The sequence below is a fragment of the Vipera berus genome (assembly GCF_964194415.1).
Source record: "Vipera berus genome assembly, chromosome: Z".
Lineage (NCBI taxonomy): Eukaryota > Metazoa > Chordata > Lepidosauria > Squamata > Viperidae > Vipera > Vipera berus.
The window spans coordinates 11,273,184-11,296,782 of record NC_138205.1 but is presented as its reverse complement, the minus strand read 5'-3'; the positions used below and the strand labels follow the sequence as shown (position 1 = coordinate 11,296,782).

The 23,599-nt window shown below is 45.5% G+C and overlaps 1 protein-coding gene across 1 annotated transcript in view; it reads left to right on the top strand.

The window, feature by feature from the left end:
* LOC308677662 (lysophospholipid acyltransferase LPCAT4-like) overlaps positions 1-23,599 on the top strand; it is a 42,750-nt gene extending 19,151 nt beyond the window's left edge. The window contains exons 2-14 of the mRNA XM_081344277.1: positions 5,698-5,840; positions 5,944-6,164; positions 9,073-9,185; positions 9,282-9,342; positions 10,389-10,447; positions 11,786-11,820; positions 11,918-11,972; positions 12,964-13,046; positions 13,567-13,692; positions 15,323-15,464; positions 17,554-17,652; positions 20,261-20,420; positions 23,200-23,599. Coding sequence (XP_081200403.1) covers positions 5,698-5,840; positions 5,944-6,164; positions 9,073-9,185; positions 9,282-9,342; positions 10,389-10,447; positions 11,786-11,820; positions 11,918-11,972; positions 12,964-13,046; positions 13,567-13,692; positions 15,323-15,464; positions 17,554-17,652; positions 20,261-20,420; positions 23,200-23,357 — 1,455 coding nt within the window. The 3' untranslated portion in view covers positions 23,358-23,599. The remainder of the gene's footprint in view (positions 1-5,697; positions 5,841-5,943; positions 6,165-9,072; positions 9,186-9,281; positions 9,343-10,388; positions 10,448-11,785; positions 11,821-11,917; positions 11,973-12,963; positions 13,047-13,566; positions 13,693-15,322; positions 15,465-17,553; positions 17,653-20,260; positions 20,421-23,199) is intronic.

Here is a 23,599-nt window from a genome sequence, read left to right as displayed (position 1 = left end):
GAGACCCTCAGATCTGTCCCACTCCTGCCCAGCCTCCCATAGGCACCCTTCATGCGAACGATGTAGAGCTGGCCATGCCCACCCAGTAGGCCATACGCACTTTAGTCACGCCCACCCAGTAGGCCATGCCCACCCAGGCCACACCTAACCGGCCCCCTGGGGGCAACCGCAATGCTGATGCGGCCCTCAATGAAATTGAGTTTTACACCCCTGAGTCTTAACTGAACTGAAAAAGTAGGCATAGTATATACAGGGTGCAAAATATCAGTTGACCACCAGACGGCAGCAGTGAGATACAGAAAACACAAACATTTGCTGCCTCTGCAGGCTGTCTGGATATTTACAACCTGGACCTCTTGCCTAAGAAGACATGTGTTGGAGGCTGGCCAGCAAAGGGACCACAGAGACAAAAACTGTGTTAATAGTTACACAATTACAAAACAAAAAAGCCACCCTGTTTTGTAATTTTGTGAGAGTATTACAAAGATTTGGCTAATTTTTGCCTGACTTCATCTGCATAGTTTATAATGCTCTGATAATAAAAATGTAAAAGAACCCAAATTGTGTGATGTTCTGGTGAGCTAACCCCAAGATTTCACAAGATTCTGGACAAGAATTCCCAACTCCTACCGGCATTCTTATGAAATATGGAGTATATTTTTACTTCTAAAACTAAATTTTACATAGGGATTGTGTACCAAAGCACCCATGGGCTTCACATTCCTTGGCTCATGTGAAACCATTTGAAAATGAGGTGATTGATGTGATCCATATATGGACCCCAGGTTGAAAAGCGAGACATGCTCCAATTTCAGACTGGATAAAGGAGGCAGGTTCTATATCTGAACTGGCTTAAAAAATAAGACATCTTTGGAATCCATAGAGAAGTCATTACAGATAGTCCTCGCCTTGCAACAGTTCATTTAGTGACCATTTAAAGTTACAATATCACTGAAAAAAATGACCGTTTTTCACAACCATTACAACAGCCCCCATGGTCACATGACCAAAATTTAGATGCTTGGCAACTGATTCATATTTATGACAGTTGCAGTGTCCTGGGGTCATGTGATCAGCTTCTGGAACCTTCTTACAAGCAAAGTCAATGGGGAATCCAGATTCACTTAACAGCCATATTACTAATGGAACAACTGCAATGATTCACTTAACAGCTGTGGCAAGAAAAGTCGTAAGATGGGGCAAGTCCCACTTAACAAATGTCTCACTTAGCAATAGAAATTTTGGGCTCAATTGTGGTTGTAAGTTGAGGACTACCTGTACCATCTTGAATGGAGTTTATTTATTTGTATATCGAGTCGGTATCCCGGCTTTTGTACAGCAGCTCAAGAGATCATTCATACCGCTCTCTTGTCCTATATTTTTCTCCACAACAATCCTGCGAGGTAGGCTGGGCACAGAGAAACCGACCCAGATCCTGAATTTTTAATTAACAAGGACCAATGTAAACCTCAGGTTTTTTATCATTTGGAAGCAATAAACAATAATATCAGCCTCAAACTTGTTTTTCCCAGCAAAGCGTGTAAGGGAGAGAAATCCCCAGGGAATCCCAGTCCCTCCCAGTTTGGGCCATCTTAGCTTGCTGGACTTCCATTTCCTGTTCAGAGAAGGATTATCGCCCCAGGTGTCCCTTACAAGTCACGATGTGACGAACACAAATTGCATAATTACATAGTTTGTGTGATCGATGTGATGATGTCAAGCTGCACAGGACAGGACCTGCCCCCCCCGGCAGGTGCCTGTTGTGATCTGGGGGGAAAGGAAGATGCTGTTGGCTCTCTGGGAATCAGTTCGTCCAACTTTAAGATCTTGGCTAAGAGAACATCTAAGCCCTCAGAAGAAAGTGACTTTTCCAAAGTAACAAATGATCTTGTCAAGCGCAATGCAGAAAAACGTGTTATTATTGCCTTCGCAAGTGGCAGTCAGGAAGAACAAGCAGCAGTGGGGAACACAGAGAAACCGAGTTAATCCGTCTTCCCATTTTATGCAAATAATATATGCAAACTGATGTTCTCTTAAAGTAAAGGGCTTAAGGCAGGGGTGTCAAACTTCCTGGCTGGTTTATGCAGCTAGGGAGAGGACACGAGGCTGGTTCCAGGCGGTGATATCTGCTTCTTTGAGTGAGGGTAATTTCCCCACCGTCTTGAAGGAGGCGGTGGTGAGACCCCTCCTCAAGAAGCCAGCCCTGGACCCAGCTGTGTTGAACAACTTTCGTCCAGTCTCCAACCTTCGCTTTCTTGCGAAGGTTGTTGAGAGTGTGGTGGCGCACCAGCTCCCTCTGGTCCTGGATGAAGCGGATTATCTGGATCCGTACCAATCGGGTTTCAGGCCCAGGTACAGCACGGAGACGGCATTGGTCGCTCTGGTGAATGATCTCTGGAGGGCCCGGGATAGGGGATGTTCCTCTGTCCTAGTCCTATTAGACCTCTCAGCGGCTTTCGATACCATCGACCATGGTATCCTGCTGCGGCGTCTCAGGGGATTGGGAGTGGGAGGCACGGTTCTTCGGTGGTTCTCCTCCTATCTCCTGGGACGTTCGCAGTCGGTGTTGGCAGGGGGGCAGAGATCGGCCCCTAGGTCTCTCGTTTGTGGAGTTCCTCAGGGGTCGGTTCTCTCGCCTCTCCTGTTCAACATCTACATGAAACCGCTGGGTGAGATCATTCGTGGTTTTGGAGTTGGGTATCATCAATATGCTGATGATACCCAACTTTTTATTTCGACCCCAAACCACCCCAGTGATGCCCTCGCTGTGATGTCCCGTTGCCTGGAGGCGGTTCGGGTCTGGATGGGGAGGAACAGACTTCAACTCAACCCTGACAAGACTGAGTGGCTGTGCATTCCGGCATCCCGGGACATTCAAAATGTTCCATCTCTTTTTATGGGGGGTGAGTCTTTACCCCCCGTGGATAGGGCGCGCAACTTGGGAGTCCTCCTAGATTCGCGGCTTACCTTAGAAGATCATATAGTTGCCGTGACTAGGGGGGCTTTCGCTCAGGTTCGCCTGGTGCGTCAGTTGCGGCCCTATCTAGACCGGGAGGCCTTGTGTACGGTCACTCATGCGCTCGTGACCTCTCGTCTTGACTACTGCAATGCTCTCTACATGGGGCTTCCCTTGAAGACCACTCGGAGGCTCCAACTGGTACAGAATGCGGCCGCGAGAGTTGTCTTGGGAGTTTCCCGGTACTCCCATGTTACACCTTTGCTCCGCGAGCTGCATTGGTTACCAGTTGTCTTCCGGGTGAGGTTCAAGGTCTTAGTGATGGTTTTCAAGTCCTTACATGGCATGGGTCCGGAATACCTTGGGGACCACCTGCTGCCGGCGTCAACTCCCCTCCGCCCTGTGCGTTCCCACAGAGAGGGCCTCCTCAGGGTGCCTCCGGTCAGGGAATGCCGACTGGCGGCCCCCAGGGGGAGGGCCTTCTCTGTGGGCGCCCCGGCTCTGTGGAATCAACTGCCGGTTGAGCTCCGGATGGCACCGGATCTCCGCTCCTTCCGGCGCGGGTTAAAGACCCACCTATTTGAACAAGCTGGCCTGGCCTGATGGGGAGTTAATTTAGGGTTTTAAATATTTGTATATTTTATTGTTTTATTTTGGGCATTAATTTAATTCTATTTTAACTTTTGTATTTTTGTATTTTTTATTATATGCCCTGTTCACCGCCCTGAGTCCTTCGGGAGAAGGGCGGTATAAAAATTTAATAAAACTGAAACTGAAACTGAAACTCAATTTCATTGAGGGCCGCATCAGCACTGCAGTTGCCCTCAGGGGGCCGGGTGGGTATGGCCAGGGTGGGCGTGGCCTACTGGGTGGGTGTGGCTAGAGTGCATATAGCCTACTGGGTGGGCATGGCCAACTCTACATCATTCGCATCAAGGGTGCTTATGGGGGCCTGGGCAGGAGTGGGACAGATCTGAGGGTCTCTGGCAGAAGGAGGGTCTCTGGGCCAGGGCCAAGGCAGTGGGGGCCGTTCCCTCACTGTTTCCAGGATGGCTTCACGGGCCACATGAAACCACTTTGCGGGCCGGATCCAGCCCCTGGGCCTTGTATTTGACATGTCTGGCTTAAGGCTACGTAGGGCATAATAAGATGTATTTATTTGGGTTTTATCCCACCTTTATTACTTTATATGTAATTCAAGGTGGCGAACGTCCTAATATTCCTCCCTCCTCACATTTTCCTCACGATAACAACCCTGTGAGGTGGATTGAGCCGAGAGAGAGTGACTGGTCTAAAGTCACCTAGCCACTTTTGATGCCTAAGATGGGACTAGAACTCTCAGTCTCCCAGTGATTGGCCCACAATCACCCAGCCAGTGCCAAGGCAGGATACAACTCACTGTATCCTAGCGGTTGACCCAAAGTCACCCAGCCAGCTCCCATGCCAAGGCAGGACTAGAACTCACTGTCTCCTAACGATTGAGCCAAAGTCACCCAGCCAGCCAAGGCAGGACTAGAACTCACTGTCTCCTAGTGATTGAGCCAAAGTCACCCAACTTGCTTTCATGCCTAAGGTAGGAGTACAGCTCACAATCTCCTGGTTTCTAGTCAGCATCTTAATCCCTAGACCAAACTACTCTACTTGCAATGGGAATCTAGGCTCGGAATAGTGAAATTCAAATTGATTTACGTATGACTGCAATCTTATTTTTTATTATTTTTTTCCATTTATTTGTAGTATTGTTTGCTTATTTATTTGGATTCTGTACTATTCTTTTTGCTGGAGAAGCCCAGACTATTTTGCCAAGTGTGTGGTAGGCCCTGAGGGTGGGGAGTCCTTGCTTAATTGTTATAACACTTAGGTACTATTATAATACAGGTACAGAACAGGTGGTACCTGGCTCAACTGTAATAACTGTGAGAGGGATCTCGGAGTCCTAGTGGACAAACCCTTAAATATGAGCCAGCAGTGTGCTGCAGCTGCCAAAAAAGCCAACACAATGCTAGGCTGCATTAACAGAGGGATAGAATCTAGATCATGTGAAGTGTTAATATCATTTTACAATGCCTTGGTAAGGCCACCCTTGGAATACTACATCCAGTTTTGGTCACCACGATGTAAAAAAAATGTTGAGACTCTGGAAAGAGTGCAGAGAAGAGCAACAAAGATGATTAGGGGGCTGGAGGCTAAAACATATAGGGAACGGTTGCTGGAATTGGGTATGTCTAGTCTAATGAAGAGAAGGACTCGGGGTGACATGATAGCAGTGTTCCAATATCTCAGGGGCTGCCACAAAGAAGAGGGAGTCAAGCTATTCTCCAGAGCACCTGAAGGCAGGAGAAGAAGCAACAGATGGAAACTAATCAAAGAGAGAAGCAACTTAGAACTAAGAAGAAATTTTCTGACAGTTAGAACAATTAATAAGTGGAACGGCTTGCCTCTAGAAGTTGTGGATGCTCCAACACTGGAAGCTTTTAAAAAGAGACTGGACAACCCTTTGTCTGAAATGATATAGGGTTTCCTGCCTGATCAGGGGGTTGGACTAGAAGACCTCCAAGGTCCCTTCCAACTCTTGTTTTCTGTATTCTGTAGCTTTTGCAAACTACGCGGGTATATAATCATAATTTAGAGACACCCCCCCCAATCAAAGCATAAAATGTAACAGAAAGGAAAGCAAGTGAGGGACTGGATCGGGGTGCCTCCTTACGAGACACCTTCCAATGTATTTCTTTTCCTTGTAGTTCTATGTGCTGGGAGTTATTCTGGCCCCAATCCGGGTTGCGTTGGCCTTTGTGGTCCTATTCCTTATCTGGCCCTTTGCCTTGCTGCAAGTGGTGGGACTGTCTGAGGAAACCTTGCAAGAACCCTGCTCGGGATGGAGAAAGTAAGTAATGGCGGGGAGGACATCTCGGCTCTCCTTTGGGCCCGTTGCCCATGGCCCTCTTAATGCCTCCTCCTTTGTCGCCTTTCTTCTTCCTTCTTTTCAGCACAGTTGCTCATGGTTCGGTCTACTGGCTGAGTCGCCTGATGTTTTTCTTGCTTGGGTTCATGCGGATCCGGGTGCGAGGTCAGATGGCATCCCGGCTCCAAGCGCCCATCCTGGTGGCCGCTCCTCACTCTACCTTCTTTGACCCAATTATTTTGCTGCCCTGTGATCTTCCCAAGGTGGTGTCGCGCACGGAGAATCTCCACGTACCAGTCATTGGAGGTAAGGCTGCTTAACTTAGCTGGGGGTGGGGTGGGAAGGACAAGGAGAACCACGTAGGCAGTAGATCTTGCCCCAAAGGTTCTTTTTCAGGAGGCAACTGGACTTTCTTGTTTTTATTCTGAAGACTTTTTCGCTTCTCATCCAAGAGGCTCCTTCAGCTCTGACTGGATGGTGGGGAATGGAAGGATTTAGGGACACGGTGGCTCAGTGGGTTAGGACGCTGAGCTTGTCGATCGGAAGGTCGGCAGTTTGGCGGGTCGAATCCCGAGTGCCGCATAACAGAGTGAGCGCCTGTCCCAGCTTCTGTCAACCTAGCAGTTCGAAAGCACGTAAAAATGCAAGTAGAAAAATAGGGACCACTACGGTGGGAAGGAAACAGCGTTCCGTGCGCCTTTGGCGTCTAGTCATGCCAGCCACATGACCATGGAGACGTCCTTGGACAAGCGCTGGCTCTTCGGCTTTGAAACGGAGATGAGCCGGAAACGACTAGCACGCATGTGCGGGGGAACCTTTACCTTTACCTTTATAAATACACACACACACACACATACAAGGAGTATAAGTCCTTCCATTCTCCGCCACCCAGTCAAAGCTGAAGGAGCCTCTTGGATGAGAAGCGAAAACGTCTTCAGAATAAAAACAAGAAAGTCCAGTTGTCTCCTGAAAAAGCACCTTTGGGATAACTATGACCTGGATGACTGAACATCTTCTTAGATCTTACCTTTGGACGTTTTTCATCCACTGCATCTGGTACACCTTGCAAGACCATTTGTTTTAGACTTTGGCTTTCTGGAGATTTTAATCCATTCTGAAATGGAACCTCTGGGATTCTAGTCCTCATGACTGTGAGGATATCTGCAATGGTGACTGCAGTGAGTAGTTTAACAGAATAACAAGAGTTCGGAGGGATCTGGGACCCACAATTTCTGAAGGCAAGCAGTTCCACTGGCTAACTGTTCTGTCACCAATTTTCAACTTACTTCTAGGTTGGTTCTCTCCCTGAGGGGGGAAAAAAATTCTTTGTCTTTCCAGATTCATCCAAGTATCAGATTCACTGAGTGGCCTCTGGTTCTAATCCTTGAGGAAGGGAAAGAGACCTTCTCTTTGTCCCTTTGTATCCACATCATGTATAATTTTTTTCCCACTGAGTAAAGTCCCCTCTCAATCACCTCAGTTTTGTAGGGTGAAAAAAATACAGTACTTAAAATATTGGACTGCAGTGAGGGATGGAACTGAGGGGTCCTTGGTCCTCTCTGAGCTTGGTTATTTTTTTTGCAGACGTTTCATTACCCAAACTAGGTAACGTCATCAGTGCTCAAGCGGGAGGAATTTGCTCTTCAGACTTCATATCAATTAAATTAAATTATGCTTCTAAACTAGGTGCTTCCTTCTCACTCCATGCAACACAACTTCCCTGCTCTTGGAGTGAAGCTCGATTTCACCCTCAAATGCTTAACGGAATAAGATTTGTGGGTTTAGATGTTCACTAAGTCTGCCTTATTGTGGCTGCAAAGATCCAGCTGATCGGTAAGATGGCAGCAAAGGGTTGGCGTATCTATCTATCTTTGCCATTGTCAAGTAGTAGTGAATGCTGTCATGGCTTGGCAACTGGACTTCTGTTTTTTTCTCTCTGCAGATCTTTCACTTCTCATCCAAGAAGCTTCTTCAGCTCTGACCGGATGGTGGGGAATGGAAGGATTTATGTTCCTTGCAGACAGCTGGTCATTTGTATTCTTTTGGAGAGTTGTTGAGGTCACCTGGAGGCTTATCTGTGCCTTCAGGGTCACCTGGATGGTGCCAATGGGTGTGGAGCCTTCTTGGAACGGTTGAAAGGACTGTGTTGTAGATTGGAGATAGATGATGTCGTATCCCCTCTGTTGAGAGAGGGCTGTTCAATTTTGACAGAGATGGCCTCAATGATTCTCTAAAACAGACATGTCAAATTCGTGACGTCGCGCAATGTATCGGGACGGTTTTGCCATTGCCAGCAATGGGGTGGGCACGGCTTCCGGTTGACGCATCCAGCCCACGGGCCAGCAGTTTCACAGCCCTGCTCTAAAAGAATGCAAATGACCAGCTGTCTGCAAGGAGTATAAATCCTTCTGTTCCCGACCATCCAGTCAGAGCTGAAGAAGCTTCTTGGATGAGAAGCCAAACGTCTTCAAGGAGAGAAAAGGAAGTGTAGTTGCATCGTGAAAAAGCACCTTTGGGACAACCGTGACCTGGATGACTGAGAGTCTCCATAGACTGTCATGGCTTGAATTTTGGTCGCCCTGATTTATTTGCTCCAAGACCGTCATTAATCTTGTGCTGATTTTATCATTGTCATTCCGTAAAAATGAGACGAACCTTTGGACTGATCCAGCAGGTGTTTTATCAACTTAGAAAGAATTCATTCCACTGACAGCTTTGGATTTCAAGAAGCAAATGCCGTACAATAGTCCTTGACTTGCGTCCACATTTGAATCCCAATTTTCTGCTGTTAAGTGAGGCAGTTGTTAAGTGAATTTTGCCTCATTATATGACCTGTTAAGTGAATCAGTGCAGTTGTTAAGCTAATAACACAGTAGTTAAGTGAATCTGACTTTGCTTGTCAGAAGGTCACAAAAGGGGATCACGTGACCCCAGGACACTGCATCCATCATAAATATGAGTCGGTTTGCCAAGCATCTAAAATTTGATCATGTGACCCTGGGGATGCTGCAATGATCATAAGTGTGAAAAATAGTCCTAAGTCATTTTTTCCCAGTGCTGTTGTAACTTCAGTCACTAAACAAATTGTTGTAAGTTGAGGACTACCTGTATTCCATCCTTTGGGAAAAGATTTCTCAGGCCAACTGCCTTAGCAGTGAGTCAAAAGATTTGCAACAACTTATTCATGTCTTCCCCATGTGTTCATTCTCTCCAGCCCTGCTGAGATTCAATCAGGCTATCTTGGTCTCCCGCCATGATCCAGCCTCTCGCAAGAAAGTAGTGGAGGAAGTGAAGAAACGAGCAACATCCCAGGGCAAATGGCCACAGGTAAAACTTGTTGGAAGACCGGATCCATTAAATTGTGTGTGTGTGTGTGTGTGTGTTTGGGGCTCCTCTCTTGATTTGTATGACCTCTTTTTCCAGGTACTTTTCTATCCTGAGGGGACCTGCTCAAACAAAAAAGCCTTACTGAAGTTTAAACCAGGTAAGGCATCAGCAAACCTGTTCAATAGGTGTAAAAACAATGGATTGAGTTACAGATCCAATTCATTAGCATTGAAGATTGCTCTGCCTTAAACTAATCAATGAAAAAGACAACTTTTATGATTGACACAAGAGACTACCAATTAGGGCCTTTCAGTGCCTGCTTTGAAAAGTAGACAGGGTTGCCAATTAGATGAAGTCTAATCTCTTTGGAGGGACGCAGTGGCTCAGTGGGTTAGGACGCTGAGCTTGTCGATCAGAAGGTCGGCAGTTTGGCGGGTCGAATCCCGAGTGCCGCGTAACAGAGTAAGCGCCTGTTACTCATCCCAGCTTCTGCCAACCTAGCAGTTCGAAAGCACGTAAAAAATGCAAGTAGAAAAATAGGGACCACTACGGTGGGAAGGTAACAGCGTTCCGTGCGCCTTTGACGTCTAGTCATGCCGGCCACATGACCATGGAGACATCCTCGGACAAGGGCTGGCTCTTCGGCTTTGAAACGGAGATGAGCACCGGCCCCTAGAGTCGGAAACGACTAGCATGTGCGGGGGAACCTTTATCTTTTAATCTCTTTGGAAAACTGAAAAAAGGGGGGGAAGAGTTTTTCTCAGAGTTGATTTGGGTGAAAAGCTTGTGAGTATCCTCATCCTTCAACCTTAAAATATATGTACCTTAGATTCACCTTCAGCACTCAGATAAAATTTTACTCCGCTAGCCATTGCCAACTGTAAGGGGCAGTGCTCATCTCCATTTCAAGGCCATTGAGCCAGCACGGTCCAAAGACATTTCCACAGTCATGTGGCCAGTATGACGTCGTGGAGCACTGTTACCTTCCCACTAAAGTGGTACCTGTTTATCTACTCTCGTTTGCATGCTTTCAAACTGCTGGGTTGGCAGGAGCTGGAGTGAAGACAGGAGCTCATCCCATCCCACGGTGCTCGGGTCTTGAACCTGGGTTGACGGCTTTCCAGCTGACAAGCCCAGCATCTTAACCACAGAAATACCACGCCAGATGAGTAAATCTTGAGCATGTGTGCTTTATGTTCTCAGGTGCCTTCATATCTGGTGTTCCCATTCAGCCAGTCCTCATTCGTTACCCCAACTCTCTGGTGAGTTTCCAAGAACTTTAGGAGTCTTAGCATTGTAATAATTACAGATAGTCCTCAACTTACAGCCTCAGTTAGGATCAGAATTTTGATGCTAAGCAAGATGATTGTTAAATGAATTGTGACCAATTTTACAACCTTTTTGGGGGCCACAGTTGTTAAGTGAACCACTGCAGTTGTTTAGCAAGTCACATAATCATTAAGCTATCTAGCCCTCCCCTCCAAGTTGGCTTTTTCTGTTGGAAGCCCTCAGGGAAGGTTGCATATGAAGATCACATGACCTTATAATTCTAAAATACGATAAATACTTGCAAGTTGCCAAGTACTCAAATTTTGATCACGTAACCATGGAGACTGCAACGGTCACATGTATGAATATGAGTTGTAAATTACTTTCTTTCGTTGCCGTTGTAACTTTGAATGGTCGCTAAACCAACAGCTTAAGTCAAAGACTTATCTGTACCTGATGCCAGAGAGGGCTGGCTGAGTTTCTTGTCTGAATTTCTGAAGCTGGCTTGTCTAGTACAGCAGCTCCAACATTTTGGGCACCAGGGACAAGTTCCGTGGAGAGAGGTTTTTCCACGGACTGGAGGGAGTGTGGTTTTGCATGCTGCCTGCATCCCGTGGATCGGGCTTCGCCTGTTTGCACGGACTGGTTTCTGGCATGCTGTGGCCCAGTGTCGGTCCATGGACTGGGGGTTGGGGACCCCTGGTTTAGAAAATATTAAGCTACATAATGTTTAACTTAATGTACATGTCAAGGATGAAACTTTGGCAGCTACGTGCCTCTGTGTTTCAACTTGCTTTTAGATTAAGGGGGGAGGTGTTACTTTCAAGTGGGTTAGATGGAGAAACGAAACTTCTACAATTCAGCTGAAGACTGTGAGAGCCTGAAGCCTTTTCAAGGACACCAGAATAGGTGTGGATTTGAAGCAGACGGTTCCCATAACAAAGTAAACTTGTTTATATGGACTACATAAGAAGTTGGGGGTTTGGCTAAGAAAATTATTAAGTTTATGAATTGGTGTTGGAACCTCAGAGTTAGTTTTGCTTCAACATAACCACACAGTGTATTCATTAAGCAATAAGATTTTCGGGGATGGAATGAACCTGGAGTTTTATTTGGATTCTTGAGCTGGATGTTGACAGTACATTTATTAGTGCTTATAAAATTGGTAGTGGAGAAGCAGTTGAAGATTAATTTCTTCTTTCTCCGGTGATATGTCCCCATTATGGATTATATGGATCTCTATTATGGACCATTATGGACTTGTTATATTACGTCCCCCTTATGGACAATGCCACTTAGTTTGATAAAACTAAATACCTCCTTTTTTACAGGATTCAACCACCTGGGCATGGAGAGGACCTGGAGTGTAAGTTTTTAATAATGGTTTTATAATAGTGGCTGATTATGTGTATACCTCATGTCAGTGAGACCAAGTCTGAGTCATCTTCCATTTCTTCTTCCAGGTTAAAAGTCATCTGGTTGACTGCATCTCAGCCTTGCACGACTGTAGAAGTAGAGGTAACAAGAAAGATGGGGAGTTTGTGATCATTCCTCTTGGGGTGATCCCTTGGTGCCTTTTCTGCTTCAAAGTAATGAACTGTACTTTGTCCAAAGTGCCAAAAAACCCAACACAGTTCTAGGCTGCATTAACAGAGGGATAAAATCAAGATCATGTGAAGTGTTAATACCACTTTACAATGCCTTGGTAAGGCCACACTTGGAATACTGCATCCAGTTTTGTACACTATGATGTAAAAAAGATGTTGAGACTCTAGAAAGAGTACAAAGAAAAGCAACAAACACGATTAGGGGACTGGAGGCTAAAACATATGAAGAACTTTTGCTGGAATTGGGTATGTCTAGTTTAATGATGAGAAGGACCAGGGGTGACATGATAGCAGGTTTCCAATATCTCAGGGTTTGCCCCAAAGAAGAGGGAGTCAAGCTATTCTCTCCAAAGCACCTAAGGAAAGGGCAGGAAGCAATGGATGGAAACTAATCAAGGAGAGAAACAACGTAGAACTAAGGAGAAATTTCCTGACAGTTAGAACAATTAACCAGTGGAACAACTTGCCTCCAGAAGTTGTGAATGCACCAACACTGGAAGTTTTTAAGAAGAGATCGGACAACCATTTGTCTGAAATGGTAGGGTTTCCTGCCTGAGAAGGGGGTTGGACTAGAAGAACTCCAAGGTCCCTTCCAACTATTCTATTCTGTTCTGTTCTGTTCTGTTCTGTTCTGTTCTATTCTATATGATTTGTAGGAGCTAGAGTCACACTTTCACTTTAAATGTTGTGTGGGAGGTCCAATCCCCCAAACAATGGAAGGGAATTTCTATGCTCCACACTATTAAAAATTATAATTTCATGTAGCCTTGGGTGCTCAGATTCTAGTCTTTAGATTGGCCTACATTTTGTCTAAAGTTGATGCCATTTTTTTCTTTGCGTAATATAGCTCAGTTCTCCAGAAAGCCATTTTCCTTTAATTCTGATTTTCTTTTCCTTTCCAGTTTCTCCCAGTTTATCAACCCAGCCCCGAAGAGGCTGTGAACCCCACACTATATGCTAACAATGTCCAGAAAGTGATGGCCAAGTGAGTTGGAGATGCTTTCCGTAAATGGGGAGTTTGGGGTGCAACAGGAGGAAGGATAGGCTCAACATTATAAGAAATGGTCAGACGATGTCGTGACTGGTTTGGGGTCCAGGTTGCGTGGGCTGCTAAAAACTGAGCTCTGAAGACTTGAGAAGGCACCTGGAAAAACTGAATTCATAGCAGAGGAAGCCCAAGGCTCTTGATAGTTGACCAGTCTAGAACAGTTGGCCAGTTCATTAAGGTTTATGACAAAATCCATCAATGCAGAGGTTTTCCCTTGACCATCTTGCTGGGCTTCGAATCTGATCTACAGGATGCTAGCTTGAAGTCCCTGATGGCCTCAGCAAGAGACTAGAAGCTGTGATTTATTACCTGGAAAATATACTGGGGTGTATGGAAAAACTACTGCAGCTTTAAGCCAGGTTCTTGGTGCACATGGATAATACGTTTCTTATCTTGCTTGGTGAATCTTTGTTTCCCTCCAGACTCTTCTCCTTATGTTGTCTCCTTCTTTAACTAGAGCCCTGGGGATCCCTGCCACAGACTGTGAATTTGTGGGCAACCTTCCAGTGACAGTAGTAGGATGCTTGAGAGTAGCTCTGGAGCCACGCATCTGGGAACTGGGGAAGGTTCTCCGGAAAGCCAGGTGAGAGGTCACCAGGACAAGGAAAGAGCTTTGGTGGTTGCATCTCATCCTTCATCCAACCTTTGCAACAAGACACAAAAAAGTCTCCTTTGATAAGTTATGGGTCAGCCTCTCTTGCTATTAGGGTGGAGCAGCTGGGGTACCCCTTCTGGTTCTTGGAAATCCATTGGCAAAGGAGGGGTAGCTGTTAGTGGATCAGAAATTTGACTAGCATAGCGTAATCATTGGCACAAAGTCTGCTTGGGAGGAACAAATCAAGTAGGACTGGAATGACACCTGGGAAGGAACCAAGATGGTCCAGGTTGGTGGGTTTATAATTTTCAGTGTGCTTCACTTAATATAATGAAGCACACTAGAAAATCAGTTGTATGTTTCCTTCCTTCCTTCCTTCCTTCCTTCCTTCCTTCCTTCCTTCCTTCCTTCCTTCCTTCCTTCCTTCTTTCCTTCTCTTTCTTTTTCTTCTTCCTTTCTTTCTTCTATGTTTTTCTTCTGTATATTGTTACTATATTGAAAAATTCTAATATCTATCTATATCTATCTATCTGTATCTATCTATCTATATCTATATCTATATACCTATACACACACACACACACACACACACACATATGGTCTGTCACTGAAGGTGATCTAAGAACCAATTATAGGGATAATTGAGGAAAATGCGGTTAAGTAAATCAGGGCTCAGCTTCACTGCTGTGGGGAAAATAAATAGAATTCCACTGAAATGGGGGGAATATTTGCTGATCTGCCCAAGAGGACAGTATAAACATGTAAAATAAATACATTTCTTTTTTTTATCCCCTCCCCCACTTTTCCCTCAGTGAGTAGGCAAATTCATTCTATCCCAGTTAAGCTAATTTGCATTTTTGTTTGTTTGCGTTCCAGAAAACATGTTATCACTGGATATAGTATAACACTGGATATGGTATTATACTAACAAAAGCAATCGTTTGTTATTATTCTTTCCTCCCTCAAAGTATGTTGGAAGGAAATGAATTAACTAAGTTAGAATTCTGATTGTTTGTCACCATAGTAACTCTCAAAAATCTGAAGAGAGTAGGAAGATGCTCGCTGTGAGGGAGAAGCTCCCCCACACACAAAAAAGAAAAAAAGGCTGAGTTCAAAAATGGCCCAGGGACTGAGAGAAAACAATATCCCCACCAAATTCCCCCAGCACATCCCTCCTTTGTTCTGGTCACAACAAAGAGCTGAGCATATGCAACCCACCCCATGCTTTCCTATTCACAATAGATACAAAAAAAGAAACATATTGTTTTTCTATACAGACGAAAATATGGCTACGGTAGAAAATGAGCAGGCTGAGCTGTGGGGGTGGGGGATGTCAAACACTTCATCAGTTTGGAATCCTTACGTAGCCACAAGCGATCTAAATCCAGCCCCTGTGAATTCTATTGACTCTTATCCAGTGCCAGTTTGGCTTGACCATTCATTAATGGATTGACTTCATGTAAGACAGCATGAAATAAACTTGTAGTACTTTTGAACTCCATCCCAGCTCCTGGTTTCTTGCGCCGGAGAGATGGCTCTTGTGGCTGATGTTGCCAAGAGGGCTGACAAGCTTCCCAGCCTCATTGGTTTTCACCTTTCCAATTATCTCAATCAACAGATACCTAACTGAGGAGATCAAATACGATTTGGATGCGCTTCCTGTTGGCACTTCGGGGCAGGTGGGACCAAGTGATCTTGCCCACTGGCTGGGACTGGCCTGTCCTAAAGCTGTGGAGGAGATCTGCGTCTATTTCCAGCAGGTAAGCTGGAACAGGAAGAGGAGTACAGGTCATCCTCGACTCACGATCACAATAGAGGCCAAAATTTCTGTTGCTAAGTGAGACAGTTGTTAAGTTGGTTTTGCCCCATTTAATGACCTTGGTTGCTGCAGTTGCTAAGTGAATCACCACAGTTGTTAAATTAGTAACATGGTTGCTAAGTAAATCTGGCTTCCCCCATTGACTTTGCTTGTCAGAAGGTCACAAAAGGTGAGCTCACGTGACTCCGGGACACTGCAACCATCGTAAATATGAGTCAGTTGCCAAGCCTCTGAATTTTGATCATGTGAGCATGGGGATGCTGCAACGGTGATAAGTGTGAAAATCAGTCATAAGTCACTTTTTTCAGTGCCGTTGTCACTTCAGTCACTAAATGAACGGTTGTAAATTGAGGATTACCTGTATGGAAGAAGCTTGCAACATTGATAATAAATAAACTTTGCAAAAATCAGAGCAATCTTCTTTTCCCCCCCAAATTGCTCTCAGGTTAGCTTCGTAAAAAGATTCGATTAGCAGGTAGTCCCTTATTTATGACCGTCATTGAGCTTCAAATTATGATTATTTAGTGGGTCACCATGTGACCACGTCCGATTTAACAACCTTTTTTGAAGCAGTCATTAAGCAAACGTGAACCCATTGTCTGCAATGGGCTTTTTTTTTTTTTTTGCTAGAGACTGGAAGCAAATCCCTCTTTCTAGCCAAGATCATCATAGATCATTGTAGAGCCGTGGTGGTGCAATGGTTAGAGTATAATATTGCAGGCTAATTCTGCCGACTGCCAGCAGTTCAATTCTCACCGGCTCAAGGTTGACCCAGGCTTCCAAGGTCGGTAAAATGAAGACCCAGATTGTTGGGGGGGGGCACATATTGACTCTGTAACCTTAGAGAGGGCTGTAAAGTCTTATTGCTATTGCTAAATTGCGGTCACGTCACCACAAGATGCTGCAAACGGCTGTAAATGTGGGCTGGTTGCCAAATGCCCAAAATGCAATCCTGTGACCACAGATAAGTCCTGACCATCAAAACTTCAAATTTAGGTTATAAGTAGCCCAGGGGAGGACCATCATCACTTTGAGTGGTCACTAAGTGATTGGTCGTAAGTCAAGGATTACCTCTATGGAGAGGTTCCCTGATGGGTTAGGACTGCTTGGTGGAGCAGTGGGCTAATGCCTCCTTAAGTAACACCAGCTGCCTGCAATTAGTGCAGGTTCGCATCCCACCAGGCTCAAGGTTGACTCAGCCTTCCATCCTTCCGAGGTAGGTAAAATGAGGACCCAGATTGTTGGGGGCAGTAAGCTGACTTTGTAATAATGCCGCTTGGGGTGTGTGTGAAAGCCCTAATAAGCAGGCATATAGATAGAATGAAGGCTACTGCTAAGCTTGTAAGCCGCCCTGAGTCTTCGGAGAAGGGCGGGATATAAATGGAATTAAATTAAAATAAAATAAAAATAAAATAGGAATGATTATTCAAACGTTGGAGAATTCACTGCAAAACTAGTTGAACCTTAAAATTTCATCCCATTACCGAGAAGTCTCTGCATTATCATTAAATGCAACGTTGGCCTTGGTTGAAATGTTGTTACAGGTAGTCCTCTACTTAAGACCACAACGGAGCCCAGAATGTATGTTGCTAAGTGAAACACATTTGTTAAGTGAGTTTGGCCCCATCTTACAGCTTTGCTTGCTACAGTTGTTAAGTGAATCACTGTCATGGTTAGTCACATGGTTGTTAAGCGAATCTGGCTTCCCCATCAACCTTCCTTGTCAGAAGGTCGCAAAAGATGATCAAGATGACCCTGGGAGACCATCATAAATAGAAGCCAGTTGAAAAGCATCAGAATGTAAATCACGTGACCATGGGGAGGCTGTGATGGTCATCAGTGTGAAAAATGGTCATAACTCACTTTTCTCAGTGCTGTTTTAACTTCGAACAGTCACTAAATGAACGGTTGTAAGTCGAGGACTATCTGTACTATGTGCATAAGCTAGAGTGGCTTTGCTTTTCTTCTTTTGCCCTTTGCCTTCCCTGCACTTCAGCAACTCTTTCGTACTTTCCTGCATTGATTCCCAGGATTCCAATGGAAACATGGATGCCCGGGAAGTGGCCTTAGCCCTGGAAGCTTTACAAGGAGAAAATGACCCACAGCAGCTGACACGTCGGGCTTTTGAGGTAATGGCTCTGATTATCTTTGAGGGGCAAAGGAAATGAGCTTGCAGAAGGCCAGCGAGATGTTTAGCAAGGACTTGGATCTCTACTGCCCAGGGGATTGTGGGAGTTGAAGTCCTCACACTTTCAAGTTGAGAAACACTGAGTTAGTACTGGGGCAGGGAGCACCAGAACATGCCAGGGAAAGGAGAAGGAGGAGAAGACCCTTTCGTATTGCTGTTAAGAAAATGACAGGGACCTATCCATAAAATCTTCCAGAGTAAGCTCAACTCAAAAAGTTTTTTATGCCTCCTCATGTGTAGGGAGAGAATTTTCACACTGTCAGTGAAGTACAGCTGATGGCAAATCTGACCATTGCAAAACAAGGGAAAGGGGAAAATCCCGCCCTTATGTGCAAGAGGGGAGGACAGGAAGGAAAAGATGCAGATGGATTTGAATAGCGTTTCTCTAAATAGAGCTCGTTCTTCAAACACAGCTGTTCCCTAGAATTTTTTCCTTTTCCGGTGGCTCAGTGGGTTAGGACGCTGAGCTTGTCGATCAGAAGGTCGGCAGTTTGGCGGGTCGAATCCCGAAGTGCCGCGTAACAGAGTGAACGCCTGTTACTCGTCCCAGCTTCTGCCAACCTAGCAGTTCGAAAGCACGTAAAAATACAAGTAGAAAAATAGGGACCACTACGGTGGGAAGGTAACAACGTTCTGTGCGCCTTTGGCGTCTAGTCATGCCGGCCACATGACCACGGAGACGTCCTCGGACAAGCGCTGGCTCTTCGGCTTTGAAACGGAGATGAGCACCGGCCTCTAGAGTCGGAAATGACTAGCACGCATGTGCGGGGGAACTTTTACCTTTTTTAACTTTGTAAACATCACTTGTCAGAAATTACAGATAGCCCTGAATTTAGGATCAGCAACTGAACCCAACCTATCTGTTGCTAAGCAAGACAGTTGTTAAGTGAGTTTTGCCCCTTTTACAGCTTTCCTTGCCACAGTTGTCAAGTGAATCACTGCAGTTGTTCAGTTAGTTAACACAGTTGTTAAATGAATCTGGCTTCCAATTGATCTTGCTTGCCAGAAGGCTGCAAAAGGGGGGGTTGCACTGCAACCGTCATATGAATCGGTGGGCAAGCATGATTTTTTTTTGATCATGTGACCATGGGGATGCTGCAATGGTCATAAGTGTGAAAAAACAGTCATAAGTCAGTTTTCAATTCTGTTGTAACTTCGAACAGTCAAGAATGGAATGGAATGGAATGGAATGGAATGGAATGGAATGGAATAGAATAGAATAGAATAGAATAGAATAGAATAGAATAGAATAGAATAGAATAGAATAGAATAGAATAGAATAGAATAGAATAGAATAGAATAGAATAGAATAGAATAGAATATCTTTATTGTCATTGTGTAACTCACAACAAAATTAAGTGCTGTCTACAGTGCACCGAGGGACGCGGTGGCTCAGTGGGTTGGGACGCTGAGCTTGTCGATCTGAAGGTCGGCAGTTTGGCGGGTCGAATCCCGAGTGCCGTGTAGCAGAGTGAGCGCCTGTTACTCGTCCCAGCTTCTGCCAACCTAGCAGTTCGAAAGCACGTAAAAATGCAAGTAGAAAAATAGGGACCACTACGGTGGGAAGGTAACAGCGTTCCGTGCGCCTTTGGCGTCTAGTCATGCCGGCCACATGACCACGGAGACGTCCTCGGACAAGCGCTGGCTCTTCGGCTTTGAAACGGAGATGAGCACCGGCCCCTAGAGTCGGAAACGACTAGCATGCATGTGCGGGGGAACCTTTACCTTTACCTTACAGTGCACCACTCCACACAAGTAAAAACCACAAATAAGAACATACTTTATAAACACACATCCTTCACATTCTATTCACCATTGCGCTGCCCCTAATATTGCACTTCAATGTTGCATTAGACTGTGGTATTTAATATGGTTACAGCTCTGGAATGAAAACTATTTTTCAGCCTATTTTTCTGTTTTTATTATCCTGTACGATCTGCCAGATGGTAATAGTTCAAAAAAAAAAAGAATGTCCGGGATGAGATGAGTCTTTAAGAATATTTTGAGCTTTCCTAAGACAACGGGAACATCTGGGGGGCGGGGGGGAGGAGAGGGCATCCAATAATCCTCTGGGCAATGGTAATGACCCTCTAGAGCATTTTCCTATCTGCTACAGCAAACAAACCACACACAAATGTACAAAACCACACACTAAACAAACTGTTGTAAGTTGAGGAATACCTGTATTGGATTCTTGTGAATTTCCTGGAGTGGTTCCAGTTCTGGATGTTGGGTGAAGCCTGACATCCAGAATATTTTATCAGTGAAAAGGTCAAAAGTATGGAAAGGAACAAGTTGGTAGACACAGGATAGTTAGCAATGGAAGACATGGAGGACATCAGCATGGACTTCTGAAGAAAAGATCAACAGAGTCTGTAGCAAATCAGGGGCACAAGATTTGAAGAAGGTGGAGCTAGATAGGTTTTGTGAACTATCTAGCTATCAATTTCATCCCTTTGCCAATCAATCTCTTATTTATTATTGAATTACAATAAAGTGCTAATATGATTTATAGTCATGTATTTATTGGCCCCTTCCCTGTCAACCAGCTATTCTCTGAGGTGGAGACCACGACAGGAAGCTCTTGTCTGCACCAAGATGGATTCTGTGCCATTTTGCGCCTCTTGCTGGGCACTCCAGTTGTGGATGGAGCTGAACTCTATGGCCGACTCTGCACCGAGGACCACAGCCGGGACGGGCTTACCCTTGGTGAGAATGGGGCAGGGAGAAGAACTCTTAGGATGGGAAGGAAACCCTCAACTGTGCACAGTAGTAGTAGGTCATCCAAAGGATATTCAAAATCCACACAGCAAGTCATGGAAGAGAGAAACAGATGGATATGAGGAGCTGAGAAAGAGGAAGGCTGTTATTTTTCTGGCCACTGATATGATATGGAAGCCTTATGAGGGAAGCAGATTTTGATGAGAAAGTTTTGGGCAGCTCTTAGGCCATATGCCCCACACCGAACTTTGTTTCTGTAGGCCATGGAGACCTCCAGGATCAAGTTTCTAGGTTTAAACAGCAACTCTTCCTTTTATAGTTATCCAAAAATCTCAGGGATGACTCACACCCTGGACGGTATCTCTTTACTCTCCTACCATCGGGTAGGAGATATAGGAGTATAGCCAGCCGTACCAACAGGCTGAAGAACAGCTTTTATCCATGGGCTGTTTGGCTTTTGAACGGGAAATAATTTTATAAACTTTATGCATGATTGACTTGCGAGGCCGGTGTGTTGTGCAATTAGCTCACATGGTGTAATAAGATGGAAGGTTTGTGTCACTGTAAGTTGGGGGTGGGGGCACGAAGGGAGGCTCAGCCAATCTCAATGTATACATGGTTGTACTTTGACCATAAAGGTTCATTCATTTAAGTTGCAGTATGGAAGGAAATGTGGGCAGAAATACACTTGTTTGGCTTCTTTTAAGCCTAGTATGTCCATTTTCTCTTTCGATACCCTCAACAGACACCCCAAAAATTGAACGAATCATTGAAGGAAACATTTGTAGCTCAGGGTTGAAATGAGGGGTCCTTGGTGCTCTCTGAGCTTGGTTGTTTTCTTGCAGACATTCCCTTACCCAAACTAGGTAACATTATCAGTGCAGAGTAGATGTGACCTAGTTCGGGTAATAAAATGTCTGCAAGAAAACAACCAAGGTCAGAGAGCTCTACGGATGCCTGAAGTATCATTATCAACTACCTGTGGCTGTAGGAGATCTTAAGTTAAAAATATGGCCTCTGGTTGCCTGTTCCTCTAACCATGGAAGCTGTTCTGTACCAGCCTACTACCAGCCCTGCAGAAAAGGCAGGGACAACCCCTTTACAAGAAGGCAAGAGGCTGGAACTAAGCCTGCCAAATTTATGGACACAAAAGCAAACAGCAAAACAAAACACGAACCATGAAACAGGAGCTATTCAAACGGTTGCCTTCAGCAAACCAGCCCTCCCACACATTCCCCTTTTAAACAGTTCAGGGCGTGGCTTCTCTCTGCCTCCTTCCGAGGTGCCCCATTGCCTTCCTCTGTTTACTCCTGCTTGACTGCCTCCTGCGTCGGGCGTCCTTGAACAGGGCCAGCTGTGGGTCATCTTCATCCACGCTGTCAGGCTCACACAGCTGGGTCTGCGTCGTAACCAGATGAGAGGGGCCTGGCTGAGGGCTCTGCGGAGCCTCAATACTATCCTCAGCAAGCTCTCCAACACCCCCCTCCTCCTCCTCCTCTGAATCGTCCGACCCAACTGCCGAACCCACAGGCTGACCCTGAATCACAACAGAAGCAATAAGAAAGGTACTCAAGAAAGAGGAGAAATGGCTGTCCACATGTGAGCTCTAAAATGTAGGCTCCATATTATAGAAGGTGGTGGTTGACAGGTCACTTCAGAAGAACCCTGCAGTTTTCTTGGCAACATTTTTGGGAGGGGTGTGCCATGGCCTTCTTTAAAGGACTGAGAGAGAGGGACTGGCTCAAAGTCACCCAACTGGCTTTGGGCCTAAAGGAGCAGCATCTAATTGAGTTTGACTGATCACAAAAAAGAGCGGAGCCGAGTTGCACCTGGCTAGTCATTAGATAGACGACTGCTCCCATGTCTCAGGGCTGTAGGCTAGGTTGGGCAGTCTGAAAAACATCCTGGAAGAAAGCAAATGGCAAACGCATTTCTGTACTGTTGCCATAAAAAATTCCCAGGCATTTTCAGCAGGGGCTGAACTGGATGTGTGGCATCTTTGCCTGGATCAACCCGTAAGTGATCTGGGCTGATGTTGAAAAAAAAAAGCCTAGGGTTTGACCTTCTTGATCCTTGGAGGGGAAACCACGGAATAATTTCTAGGCTAGGAAGTCAAAAACACATCCTAGAAAATCCACAGTGGCAAGCCAATTATGATAGAAATTACAGAGCATTCTGTTGCTCCGATGTCTTTGGAGATTCTCAACCATCCGGGTCATAGTTGTCCCAAAAGCGCTATTCCAAAAGACAACTGGACTTTCTGGATTTTTTCTTTGAAATTCTGGACAGAGAGGACCACTGATTTAAAAGAGGGGTCAAAGAGGCCATCTATGTTAAAACTGAACATCCCCCTCTGTTAAGAAACATCGCCTGCTTCCTGTCTATAACACAGTCCTTTCAGCATTCCCAAGAAGGTTCCACACCCATTTCAACTCTGATTCAGGTGACTCTGAGGGTCCAGATAAACCCCCCAAGTGGCCTTAGCGACTCTCAGGAGAGTTAACGGACAAAAAAAAGACTGCAAAGAATAAAAATCATTCCATTCCCCACCAGTCCGCTAGAACTGAAGAAGCTTCTTGGATGAGAAGAGAAATGTTTTCAAAGAAACCAAGAAAATCCAGTTGGCTTTTGGAATTACACCCTTCGGGATCTTCCTGTGGTTCATCTAGAACCATGCTTGGTTCAAGAGGGACTTAGCCTCTTGTGATGCCACCATTGGGAGTCCTTTTGTAACAACGTGCTTTGTTTTCTCCTTTTCCGTAACCAGGTGAATTCCAGGACTTCTCTCTTCATCACCCCGACTACGCCCGCCTCTTCAGCACGTACCTGCGTCCCCCTCCAGCCTGCGCTCTGCCCAAGCCTGCCCAAGCCTCCACTTACGCTAACGGTGTCTCCGCCATCTCTCCCAAAAGCAAGGCTGACTGAAGCCCTCCCCCTGTCTGTCTACTAAGCCATGTGTATCCAACCACCGTGACAACAACCCACACTGACACTCAGCCATGCCACACCTTTGGCCTCTACAGAGCTCGTTCTTTGCTTGCTCCCTGCTATCCGGGTGGTTAGGCGGACTGGGGCCGAGTTCCTCCCCCCTCCCTCCCCATCTCAGGGCAAACGAAAATGGGGAAATCACAACCGCAATTTTTTTTGGGGGGTGGTGGTGGTGGAAA